Here is a 12,741-nt window from a genome sequence, read left to right on the forward strand (position 1 = left end):
TTTGTTCATAGCCTTTTTTAAACTATAGTCTGGCCCTCCAACGGTCTGAGGGACAGTAAACTGGCCCCCCTGTTTAAAAAGTTTGAGGACCCCTGCTGTACAGCATGTTACTATGCTGAATACTATAGTCCATTATAACACAACAGAAAGTATTTGTGTATGTAAACATACCTAAACATAGAAAAAGTACAGTAAAAAAATATGGTATTATAATCTTCTGGGACCACTATTATATATGTGTTCATCATTGACTAACATGTCATTATATAGCACATGATGGTAGTTATAGTAAATATCTGGTTTTTTATTCTATTTTGATTTTCTCCTTTCCATGAATTATTGATTGTCACAAGCTAACATTTTCTTTCTTTCTTTTTTTTTTTTTTTTAAATAGAGACGGGGTCTTGCTCTTGCTCAGGCTGGTTTTGAACTCCTGACCTTGAGCAATCCACCCGCCTCGGCCTCCCAGAGAGCTAGGATTACAGGCGTGAGCCACCACGCCCGGCCTTCAAGCTAACATTTTCATTCCATACTTAATGCAAATGGAAGATAGCAGAAAGCCAGGGACAGCTAGGTAGAAAATCCTGCTGGAATTTAGATGCTTGGCATTTACTTATATTCCTTTTCTTATGTTTTTTTATGTTTATTTCTCCACTACATGACGACTGATGGCAAGTAGAGACTGCTTCTATCTTAAAAGCCAAAAAGGCCAAATACTCACCTTCTCAACTTCCCTTGCAGTTAGAGTACAGGCAATGACCAAAGTTCAGCCAATCCAAGACACTCACTGAGGACTTAAAATCAGAAGCTAACATCACAAAGAACAATGGTTGAGGGAACAACTTTCCAGCATGTAGGGGACTGACATATATTTTCCTAGTTTAAGAATTAAAGTTAGTGAGTAATGTACGTGTTGTGCCCAGAGCGTTTGAAAGTAATCTGTTCCAGACAGGATCCCTGTGATAAACAAAGGTGTTACCTAGAGGTATAACAAAGGACCTGAGCTGCAACTAGCAAGAGCAGCCCCACCCCACGGCATTGGGGGTCTGGAGGCCGCACGATAAACACCCCATAAGATGGCTGGTTAGTCAAAGACGGGTAAGACCCCTCAAGGGAGGGGCGACCTAACCCAGGCACAGCCACTGGGGTTGAGCAGAAGATCTTAGGGGGTCACCCTAAGAGAAGATGGGGATGAGAAATGCCCCCTGTGGCTCACCTTGCCCATCCTTGCTAATCTCCATCCTTTATCTATGCCTAGTGCCTTGAAATTCTGAGGGGATATCTGCTTCCCTAAGGCTATGCATTCCGGAATTTATGGCTATCACTGCCATGCCAGGACAGTTACGTACAAGGAACTAACTTTAATTTTTTAGAGTATAAAAATAAAATTGACCCAGTGTATTATTATTCGAGTCAACCGTTTGTACGTGTGTCTGTGTTTTTCTATGTGTTCTGCGTGTGTGTTTTGTGTTCTGTGTTCATCCTCCATTCTGTAAACGGGCCACGACACCAGCAACAACCAGCTTCCCAAAGACCAGCAGCAGCAGCACAGTCCAGTGTCCATGGTGCTGGTGGTACAAGCTGCAGAATCCAATATTATCAGGCAACGGAAGTGATATACTCCCCAGCCTCCACCCAACTACTTATACAGTGCAATTTTGACTTGGTCCCTGCCTATGTTCAAATGGAGGTTTCTCTAGACTTTAAAACAATGCTCCCAAATACCCTTTCATGAAACTCCTGTTTTGTTCAAATCACTACTGTTCTTGAAAATAAGAAATATGCATGACAGACAGCAGTAATGAAATAGCATGGTAAATCAAGAAGCATCCCACCCACAAAGGTTTTGTGTAGTTTATTTTGGAAAATGGGCAATTCCATGTGTCATATGACTCAAGTTCAAGTCCCATGATTTAGTTACTAGAATGTCACCATTTATTCATTCCAAAACTTTTCTGTTCTAAGTACTAAATAACATGGAAATCTGATTTTATCTGCAAGATGACCCACATTTTCTCCATCAATTAATATTATAGGGCTTAAGAAACAGTAAGTTCTCCGTGTTGCACATTCAAACTCTGGATATATGCCAAAGGACTTAACAGGATGAAGAACTCAATTTGCCTGAAAGAGAATCAAAGATCTATGACTTTAAATGTCAGGGCTTTCAGCAAAACGTCAAGTCTTGAAAGGAATGAATTGTTTTCAACCACACAGTTTATAAAAACTTCAAGGTACTCTCTCAAGAGATTTTTTGTAGTTATCATAACTTCAGATAAGAACAGATAATAAAATTATTATTGGTAACTTTAAAATGCAAAGTCAAATTCTTTAATCATAAATCAAATAGGAACAAAGTAATATTAATGTTCAAATTACAGATCAGAGTTTTGCATTTACCTCTCAACCTCCACCCACCCCAATCTCAGACTGACAGGTCTGAAAAACAGCCATGCACAAAATCATCCCACTTATCTCAAAACACAGTTCTTCCCCTTGCACATGGTAGAAGCTCAGTAACATTTGTTGACTGAATGCAATTCCTATGACTTATGTATATATGTTACACATTTACATGAATTGCTTTTACACAGCACTCTAAAATAGCACAGTGCTTCCAGGCTTCCAAAACACTTTCACATGAATTCTTCCATCTAGATAGGCGGTTAAGAGTTAGACATGTCTGCAATGCCATTAAATGGCAAAGCACACCATGGTACCCAAATAACTTATGCCACCAAAGCACATTATTTGCACCTCCAGTTCAGCCCTTTTGATACACTGTAATTATCTCTCACTTGATCCGCTCTTTAAGGATTCTTAAAGATGTCCCGTTCATCTTCGCATCCCCAGGCCACACAGAACCTAGACCATAGAAGTGCACCACAAACAACATCAGGATTCTGCTACCGCACGCAAGCCCCGTCCTTTCCCAGCGGGCTTTTGCAGTGAACCTCGCCTATGCCCATCTCCGCTCCCACCCACGCCGACCCGCCACCTGTGATTTCCAGTCGCACCAAACGAAGCTTACGGACGGGACAGACTTTGTTCCCCAGCAAAATTACCCACGGCCCATCGCCTCCCCTTAAGTCTGTCAACTGGCCCCCCAATGCCCACCGCAGCCCGGGGGCGAGGGGGCGCGGGCGCAGCTCTGCCCTGAAAAGCGGCAGGGGCTGCGCCTGGGACCCCAGCCCGCCGCGACGTCCCAGCCGCCCGCCTGCCGCGACCCGCCCCCGCGAACACGCGCGCCAGGAGGGCGCAGGGCCGGGCATCCAGGCGCCCGCCAGGCGGAGCCCGGCGACGGGGGCCCGCCCCCCGCTCCCGGCACCCGGAGCCCGCCGCTCGGGCTCAGCGGGCGAGGGCGCTGCGCACGTACCCGAGGAGGCAGCGGTCGCACACGACGCCGCGGCTGCCCTTGCACACCGTGTACGCCAGGGGGTCCGAGCGGAACAGCAGCTCTCCCGGGCGCAGCGCGGCCACGGCGCGCAGCCCGTTCCCCCTGTCGGCGGTCGCGAACTTTTCCACCTTCAGCGGCTCCATCCTCCCGCAGCTCGCACACCTCAGACGTTCGGCGCGTCCCGCAGCTGGCGTCTGGCCGGCGGCCGGGCCCCGCGCGCCTGCGCCCTGCGCGCACACGTACGCCCGGGGGCGGGGCGGGAGCGGCGGCGCCGGTGAGCATGCGCAGCGGGGTCTGGCGGGAGCCTGCGCGAGCGGCGCGCGGGACGCCCGGGCGGACTTGGGCTTCTGTGGTGAGCTCGAGCCCGAGGCAGCTGCGCCGAGGACAGGCGTAATAAGATAATATTTTATTATGACAATTTTAGTATGTACGGAAAAGTTGAAAGAACAGTGAGCACCTGTATACCCTTCTCCTAGGTCGAAGAATTCTTAGCATTTTGCCATTTCTGTTCGCTCGCTCTCCACCCCCCGTTCTGTATTAAGTACGAGTGTATTGCTGTTGAACCATTTGAAATTGCCGACGTCGTAACGTTTCGAACTAACACTTTAGGTCCTAACATTTCATAATTAAATACTTTAACATGCATTTCCTCAGAATAAGAACAGTATCCTTCTCCAAGCCTAAAACTACAATGTTATTATCATTGCTAAGAAAATTAGCTGTGTATACTACTAGCAAGCAAAAACCACATTCAATTAAAGAATGCCGTTTGTAACTCTCTTTGTTTTAGCCAGGATTCAGTCAAAGGTCGTGCATTTTCTTTTTCTTGACATTGACTCTTTGAAGAGTCTAAACTAGGAGTCCTGTAAAATGTTCATTCTGTATTTATGCATTGTTTTCCCGTGGTGTCATTTAACTTGCTCCTCTCTTCCCTATATTTCCTGTAAACTGCAGGTTAAGTCTAAATGCTAGAGTCTAGACGCTTGATTTGATGGAAGTGAAACATTTTTTGTCAAAAAACATACTACAGATGATATTGTTTATATTGTATCATATGCCAGAAGGTGCATAATACCAGGTTGTACCACTATTAGTAACACTAAGTTCAATCAATTGGTTCAAGTGGTAGCCGCTAGACCTCTTCATTGTAAAAGTACATTTTACCTTAGCAATTAGTAAATAATCTGTGGGTGATAGTCTGGCACTGTGAGAATAGCCTGATTCCCTCAACCTACAGAGGCAGACTTTTGAGACTTGCCGGAGGGTCCAAAAGAGGTTGTAGTATAGTAAAAGCACCAGAGGACTAGTATTCCAAAGACATGGATTTAAGTCCCAGTTCTCCCATGTGACCTTAGGTAACTTCTCCAAGCCTATTTATTGTTTATACAATGAAGATGATAATACCTTACAAAGTGATGAGAATAAGTCCTATAAGTATTTTGAAGAATCTTTGAAGTGCTGTACACATTAAGGAATCACTTTTCTGAGTTATGACTTTTAAGTCTGTAAGTATAGAATAATGCCTGCATACTGCATTCTGCCAGTGCTACCACCATAATTACCTCATACCAGTGCTTAGTATTAAGCATGATACATAGAAGTAACTCAGAAATTGTTTACTGCATTAAATAACATGTCATGAGGAGTTCCAGAGAACCAGGGACTAAATCTACTAGTAAAACACTCACAACTACTAAAGACAGGATGTAAAATTGGAATTACTTAAATATTTCCTGATTTGGGTCCTGGGTACTAAGCCTGGAACTGAACAATTTTGGGCTCCAACTGTGCAAAGAGGGCTGCACAGATTAGCAAGTAGTCTGTTCCATGTGTAGGATTATTCTTAACAAAGCAGGCCACTCACTGTCCCTCGTTTGTTCCAGTGGACAGAGGCTAAGGAAGTCTCAGTATCCAAGTCTCTCACATAAGCTCCCTTTGAAGACCCACTATGTTCTTCTTGGACACAGGAAGGAAGCAGTAGCCTCAAGAGCATGGGAACCATGAAGCTCTGTCCCAGCCAAGGAGTTACCCACTATTTCCTGGGCATTGTTTTGAAGCTAACAGAATTAACTCCACCTCCCCCAGCCCTCTACATCCTCCTGGTGGACCTCAATGATTATCTGGAGTTTATCTTTGATCCCAAGGGGAAGAATCTAAATAAGACACTGCTTGGGAAGTACTATGACCCAGGCTCATTGCCACCACACCCACCAACTCAGGACCATCATGGCAAAGGCAGGATTTGGGGAGTCGGAGAAAACCGGGGACTTCAAGGAGTTGCCTGAGCTGGGCCTGACACTGTGGAGGGAGAAGGAAGCGCTGCAGCCCCCAAGGGCATGCCCTTAGGCTAGAAGCACCATTTTTAGTGAAAGACACTGCTGAGAAATGAAGAGACATGGAATCACCAATACTTACTTGACAGGCTAAAAGAAATTTTTCTAAGCTCTTAATAATAAAAAACAAATTTTCAAGCAACCATGTTAGAGGAATTATCTTTTCGTTATCTGTATAGAAAATGATATTATAAAATTGTCTTATGAAGAAGTGATCAAGGAGTATGCAGTCAAAAGATGTATTACAGAGCTCTATCACTGTTAATAAGTTATTTTTGGATTTTGTAATATTTGTGGGTTTTGTCAGCTTTTAAAAATTTATAATTTTTTGTGATTTCTTATCTCATTCCAAATATTCACACCTGTACTTAAATTTGCATTCATTGTTATGTAACCTTTTTAAAAAAATGTTCCCTAATACCCAAAATAATTTATAGCAACAGGATTCCAACAGATACTTGCACACAAATATTCATAGCATTACTTACAATATTCAAGCATTACTTACAATAACCAAAAGGTAGAAACAACCCAAATGTCCATCAACAGATGAATGGACAAAATGTACTACATACATACAGTGGAAAATTCTTCAGCCTTAAAAGGAATGAAATTCTAACATGTTACAACATTGATGAATCTTGAAAACATAATGCTAAGTAAAATAAGTCAGCTATGAAAGGACAAATGTTGTATGATTCCACTTATATGAGGTACCTAGAATAGACAAATTCATAGACATAGAAAGTTGGCCGGGCGAAGTGGCTCACTCCTGTAATCCTGGCACTCTGGGAGGCCAAGGCGGGCGGATCACTCGAGGTCAAGAGTTTGAAACCAGCCTGAGCAAGAGCGAGACCCTGTCTCTACTATAAATAGAAATAAATTAATCGGCCAACTAAAAGATATATACAAAAAAAATTAGCCAGGCATGGTGGCGCATGCCTGTAGTCCCAGCTACTTGGGAGGCTGAGGCAGCAGGATTGCTTGAGCCCAGGAGTTTGAGGTTGCTGTGAGCTAGGCTGATGCCATGGCACTCTAGCCTGGACAACAGAGTGAGACTCTGTCTCAAAAAAAAAAAAAAAAAGAAAGAAAGAAAGTAGAATAGTAGTTACCAGGGACTGCAAGGGAACGGGAATGGGGAATTAATGTTTAATGGATATAGAGTTTCTGATTGGGATGATGAAAAAGTTCTGGAAATAGGGGTGGTAAAAGCACAACACTGTACATGTCCTCAACACCATTAAAATGGAAACTTTACATTATGTATATTTTACCACAATAAAAAGGGCCCCCTTGTATAATCCATAGGCCCACAAAACCTAGATCGGCTCCTACCAATGGAATAAACAATTCCATAATAATACTATAAAATAACATTCTTTAATGAGAATCAGTCAGTAACAAGACTGTTTTATTTGCTAAAAATGACCGATCATTTAACTATCATAAAATGGACATGTTCTGCTTTCTAGAATTCCTAAATGATAAATCAGTCAACTTCCAGACATCTTAAATGATAAAGACCATTCACAAACTGTCAAGATGAGATGGGTGAGATGGCTGAAGAACTATAATCCCAGCATTTTGGGAGGTTGAGGCTGGAGCATCACTTGAGCCCAGGAGTTCAAGACCAGCCTGGGAAACATAGCAACACCCTGTCTCAAATAAAATAAATAAATAAATAAATAAAATAACCAAGCTAGGCATGGTGGTACATGTGTGTAGTCCTAGCTACTTGGGAAGCTGAGGCAGGAGGATTGCTTGAGTCCAGCAGATTGAGGCTGCAGTGAGCTATGATGATGCCACTGCACTCCAGCCTGAGTGACGGAGTGAGACCCTGTCTCAAAAAATAAAAATAGAAAGAAAAAAAAAAGAAAACATTAAAAGAAGTTAAGAAATTGTTTATTTTAAAGAGAACTGGAAATATTAAGAGAGGTTCACAGTATATGAGAAAAGGTCTCTACATCATAAAAAATAACAATATCCTGGGTATGATCCTGAAACTAACCATCTTTCTGCAAGTCTTGGAAAAGATTTGATGTTTCTAATAAAGATCCTTACTCATTTTCTTTACAAACGAATCTAAATTGAATTTTAGAAACTAAATGAACATTTAAAATCAATGCTTTCTAGAACTACTTTTTCCATTACTTTCTCATACTCACTGCTAATAAGTAGATGAAAACCAAGAAGAGCATAGAATGTTGTGCCTCAATTCCCCATAAACCCTAATTGTAAATTTAACAACTATTTTATTAGCAAGAAGTAAATTAGGCTGGGTGTGGTAGCTCATGCCTATAATCCTAGCACTCTGGGAGGCTGAGGCAGGTAGATCGCTCAAGGTCAGGAGTTCGAAACCAGCCTGAGCAAGAGCGAGACCCAGTCTCTACTATAAATAGAAAGAAATTAATTGGCCAACTAATATATATAGAAAAAATTAGCCAGGCATGGTGGCGCATGTCTGTAGTCCCAGCTACTTGTGAGGCTGAGGCAGGAGGATCCCTTGAGCCCAGGAGTTTGAGGTTGCAGTGAGCTAGGCTGATGCTACGGCACTCATGCTAGCCTGGGCAACAAAGTGAGACTCTGTCTCAAAAAAAAAAAAAAAAAAGTAAATTAAATAGTAGCTATAATATTTATAATTATCCAGCAATTTGAGTAATAAACTAAATGAACATTTAACCAAGAATTACTGCATTATTTTAAAAGTCTATTACGTGTCTTGTCAGGTAACTAGGATTTCTCTTCAGGCCTTAGAATGGTGCAAACAGTATAGACACTGGGTAACTGGGTATAGAACGCTAAAACCCTTCCTTCTCTATTAATCCAAAAGACCAGGCTTGTGACTTGGGAGGTCACTAATCACAGTCATAACTTCAGCAGTATGCTATTGTTTTAGTAATTATACTCAAAAAGTCTCTACAATAATGTTAAGAATATGGTGCTATTGATGAGTGCTATCAAGATAGTAGTTATATTAGGATTCTTTGTTGACAACAATAGAATTCCATCCTAAACTGGTCTAAACAAAAAAGAAAATGTGTTGGCTTCAAGCATTTGTTTGGCTTTGGACATGTTCATAGCTTCAGGTATGGATGGAACCAGGGACTCAACTGATGTCATTGGAATGATGTCTCCCTACTTCTACATGTTAACTCTGCTTTGTCTATGTGGACTTTTTATTCTCAAGACGATTTTTGTTATGCAATGGGTCAAGGAGAAATTTTCCTCCCCATAGGAAATACACTTCTGAAATACATTATCAGATAATTATAGAATTTCATAGATAAGAACTCCTTTTCACTTTGCACATGACAAAACCAAGGCTCAGATATAACCTGATAAATGCTATTCTACAATTTAGTGATAGGAGAACAAATGGCAGTATTTCACAACAATATAAACCTTTTTTTAACCCACTTATATAGAGCATGCCTATTTTAGTCCAAATCATCTTCTGAATTTACTGATTGCATTCTTATATATCCTAGAGAAAAAAAATCTATTTTATTATTGAAAAGTTATCAGTATTCCTGAAACAAACAAAAATATCCTTAATGTCACTGAAAGAGTCTCCTGTTGTAATAATCTAAGCACTTAGCTACCCCTAGCCACCATGATCTTAGCTAGAGCTATTTGTACGGACAGCTATTTCACTCTTCTAGTGAAAACTTTTCTTCTGAGATACCAGACTATGTTCTTAGTGTTCTCTTTGAACAGTATGCTAAATTCATCAAGTTTGGGGTATCCAAACAAACCGAACAACCATCCTTTATCCTCAGCCACCAGCAAAAATAAAAGGCTCTACAGTAAACTATTTCTTTAAGTGCTTAATCCTTAATTACTTGGTGCTGGGTCTTGTAATCACCAGGAATCATTCCACACATGGTATCTTTTTTATTTTATTTTACTTTTTTAGAGACAGGATCTCGTTCTGTCACCCAGGCTGAAGTGCAGTGGCACCATCATAGCTCACTGTAACTTCAAACTCATAGGCTCAAGGGATCCTCTAGCATCAGCTTCCCAAGTAGCTGGGACTATAGGCATGCACCACCACACTTGGCTAATTTTTCTTATTTTTTGTAGAAACAGAGTCTCATCATGTTGCCCAGACTGTTCTTGAACTCCTGGCCTCAAACGATCTTCCCACCTTGGCTTCTCAAAGTGCTGGGAATTTAGGCATGAGCCACCACGCTCAGCCCACAGCTGGTATCTTAATATCAGAGTTCAAATGACTTAAAACTTGGCTTTCTAACACTTGCTTCACGTTTTGACAACTTTCTTCCCAGTGCTTTGAAATTCCTTGACTCCTGTGTTAGTTCAAGTCTGCAGAGAAGCAGATGCCAAGAGAGGACTAGATGTGTACTCATTTATTAGATAAGGGAAGAGAAGGCAGGGTAAACGTTCATATTGTGATTGCAGGTCTGACTCCAAGGAATGTGAGAGGGAAGGAAGGAGGATTGGGTAGGAACTAAAGTCTTAAACTGCAACAAAATTCCAAAAAAGTTCAGCCAGACCAATAGGGAATCCTTGAGCCAAAACTGCCCTTTGGAGTTCTGTGTGTCACCAGAATGGGCCTGCCTTAGTACCCCTATCATGCTAAGTCATTGGCTAGGAGCACCTGCAGGAAGTGCAGCCTTGAAATAAACATAGTGGTGGATTCAGAGGGACAGTAGCTGGATACATGTTACACTCCCCAAAACTAGAGATTTGGCCACACCTCCACTGTCTTTAGGCTGCATCTATCCCATGTGAAAGACACTGAATGTCGGATTAATTTCTCACTCTACAATTAACGGAGATCACTCAAATGCACAAACCTAAAGTCATCCCCTTTCTAACCGTTATTAATCTAATCATCCATATTCTGCATTGCTCCACTCCTACTATTGAAGGAAATGATACAATAGTACAGAGTAGTGAAACCACTATAAATTTGGTTTCCAAATTTGGAGCTAGAATCCCTCCTTAACTTTCTGATTGCCCACAGCAGTTACTACAAATCTTTTTCCTTCTCAAGTCCTCTTCCACTGTCAGAAGTAACGCTGCCTATTATTTCTTAGATAATATAGCACCTGTTGGGCATTAATTTATGTTTCATCCCCTACTTATAGGAATCAGACCATCCATACTCAGCTTCTTTTATCTAAACATAAAAGGATGCTTCTAGAATCTTCCCAAGGAAAAAAAAAAAAAAACATAAAAGGTGTTTCTCTGGTCTTTTGACTGCATCCCTTTTCCTTAAACCATGTCCCTTCTAGCTGTATTTAAAAGCCTTCTCTGCTGACTTCATTCTTATAACTTACTTTTTTTTTTAGTTTAGAGATGGGCGTCTCAATATTTTGCCCAGGCTGGGGTGCAGTGGGCTCTTCCCAGTCACTATCATATCACTAGCTCACTGCAGCCTGAAACTCCTGGGCTCAAGCAATCCTCTCATCTCAGCCTCCAGAGTAGCTGGGACTATAGGCATGTGTCACTGTGCCTGGCAATAATCTAGTGACATTTTTTTTTTTTTTTGAGACAGAATCTCACTCTGTTGCCAGGGCTAGAGTGCCATGGCGCCAGCCTAGCTCATAGCAACCTAAAAGTCCTGGGCTCAAGCGATCCTTCTACCTCAGCCTTCCGAGTACCTGGGACTACAGGCATGCGACACCATGCCCAGCTAATTTTTTCTGTATATTTTTAGTTGCTCAGCTAATTTCTTTCTACTTTTTTTTAGTAGAGACGGGGTCTCACTCTTGCTCAGGCTGGTCTTGAACTCCTGACCTCAAGTGATCCTCCCACCTCGGCCTCCCAGAGTGGTAGGATTACAGGTGTGAGCCACTGCGCACAGCCTAACATTTTCAAATGTCTTTTTAAAAAATTAAACTAAGAAACAAAGGAAATAAATGATCTCTAATCCTTGTTTTTCTTTCCCTTCACAACTGTTATCATGAGAGAAGTCATCCTCAACGCACCACTAGAATCCTGTCCCCTTGGCCTCTTTGAAACTGACCTACTCTTAATCGTTAATTGTAATGGACAATACATTTCTAGTTTATTTAATCTCTCCAGAAGCTTTGAACATTCTTGACGTCTCTAGGTTTTTACTATGTAACAAGAAAGCTAACCTTAATTTCACATTCTTGGGGCACCTTACTACTACTTACAACTACCTACATATTATACTTCATCATTTACATTTTTCAGTGAACAGACAATTGTAAATTTCTTTCTTTTTTAAAAAAATTCTAGTTTCTTGAATACAGAATAATGAGAGCACAAGAGGGCTCTGGCTACCTGTAATGGGAAATAGAAGATAATATACTTTACTAACATTTATAGCTTCTTCTGCTCTGCCAACTTCTCTAAGCCTTTTTTTTTTTTTTTTTTTTTTTTGAGACAGAGTCTCACTTTGTTGCCCAGGCTACAGTGAGTGCCCTGATGTCAGCCTAGCTCACAGCAACCTCAAACTCCTGGGCTCAAGCGATCCTCCTGCCTCAGCCTCCTAAGTAGCTGAGACTACAGGCGTGCGCCACCATGCCCGGCTAGTTATTTCTATATATTTTTAGTAGGCCAATTAATTTCTTTCTATTTATAGTAGAGATGGGGTCTTGCTCTTGCTCAGGCTGGTTTCGAGCTCCTGATCTCGAGCAATCCGCCTGTGTCGGCCTCCCAGAGTGCTAGGATTACAGGTTTGAGGCACCACGCCCGGCCTAAGCCTTCTTTTGTTTTGTTTTGTTTTTGAGACAGAGTCTCACTCTGTTGCCCAGGCTAGAGTGAGTGCCATGGCGTCAGCCTAGCTCACAGCAACCTCAAACTCCTGGGCTCAAGCAATCCTGCTGCCTCAGCCTCCCGAGTAGCTGGGACTACAGGCATGCGCCACCATGCCCGGATAATTTTTTCTATATGTATTACTTGGCCAATTAATTTCTTTCTATTTTTAGTAGAGATGGGGTCTCACTCTTGCTCAGGCTGCTTTCGAACTCCTGACCTTGAGCAATCTGCCTGTCTCGGTCTCCCAGAGAGCTAGGA

The 12,741-nt window shown here is 41.9% G+C and overlaps 1 protein-coding gene across 3 annotated transcripts in view; it reads right to left on the bottom strand.

Annotated features, from left to right (window-relative positions):
• Nucleotides 1-3,656, bottom strand: part of SMYD3 (SET and MYND domain containing 3) — a 536,942-nt gene extending 533,286 nt beyond the window's left edge. For 2 of the 3 annotated variants that reach the window (XM_075995539.1, XM_012751180.2), the window contains exon 1: nt 3,377-3,655. In XM_075995539.1, the coding sequence (XP_075851654.1) occupies nt 3,377-3,540 (164 nt within the window). In that variant the 5' untranslated portion in view covers nt 3,541-3,655. Of the gene's footprint in view, nt 1-3,376 lie in introns of all 3 variants that reach the window. The other variant, XM_075995540.1, reaches the window with a different exon arrangement.
• Nucleotides 3,657-12,741: the final 9,085 nt, after the last annotated feature.

Source organism: Microcebus murinus, chromosome 19 (assembly GCF_040939455.1).
Source record: "Microcebus murinus isolate Inina chromosome 19, M.murinus_Inina_mat1.0, whole genome shotgun sequence".
Lineage (NCBI taxonomy): Eukaryota > Metazoa > Chordata > Mammalia > Primates > Cheirogaleidae > Microcebus > Microcebus murinus.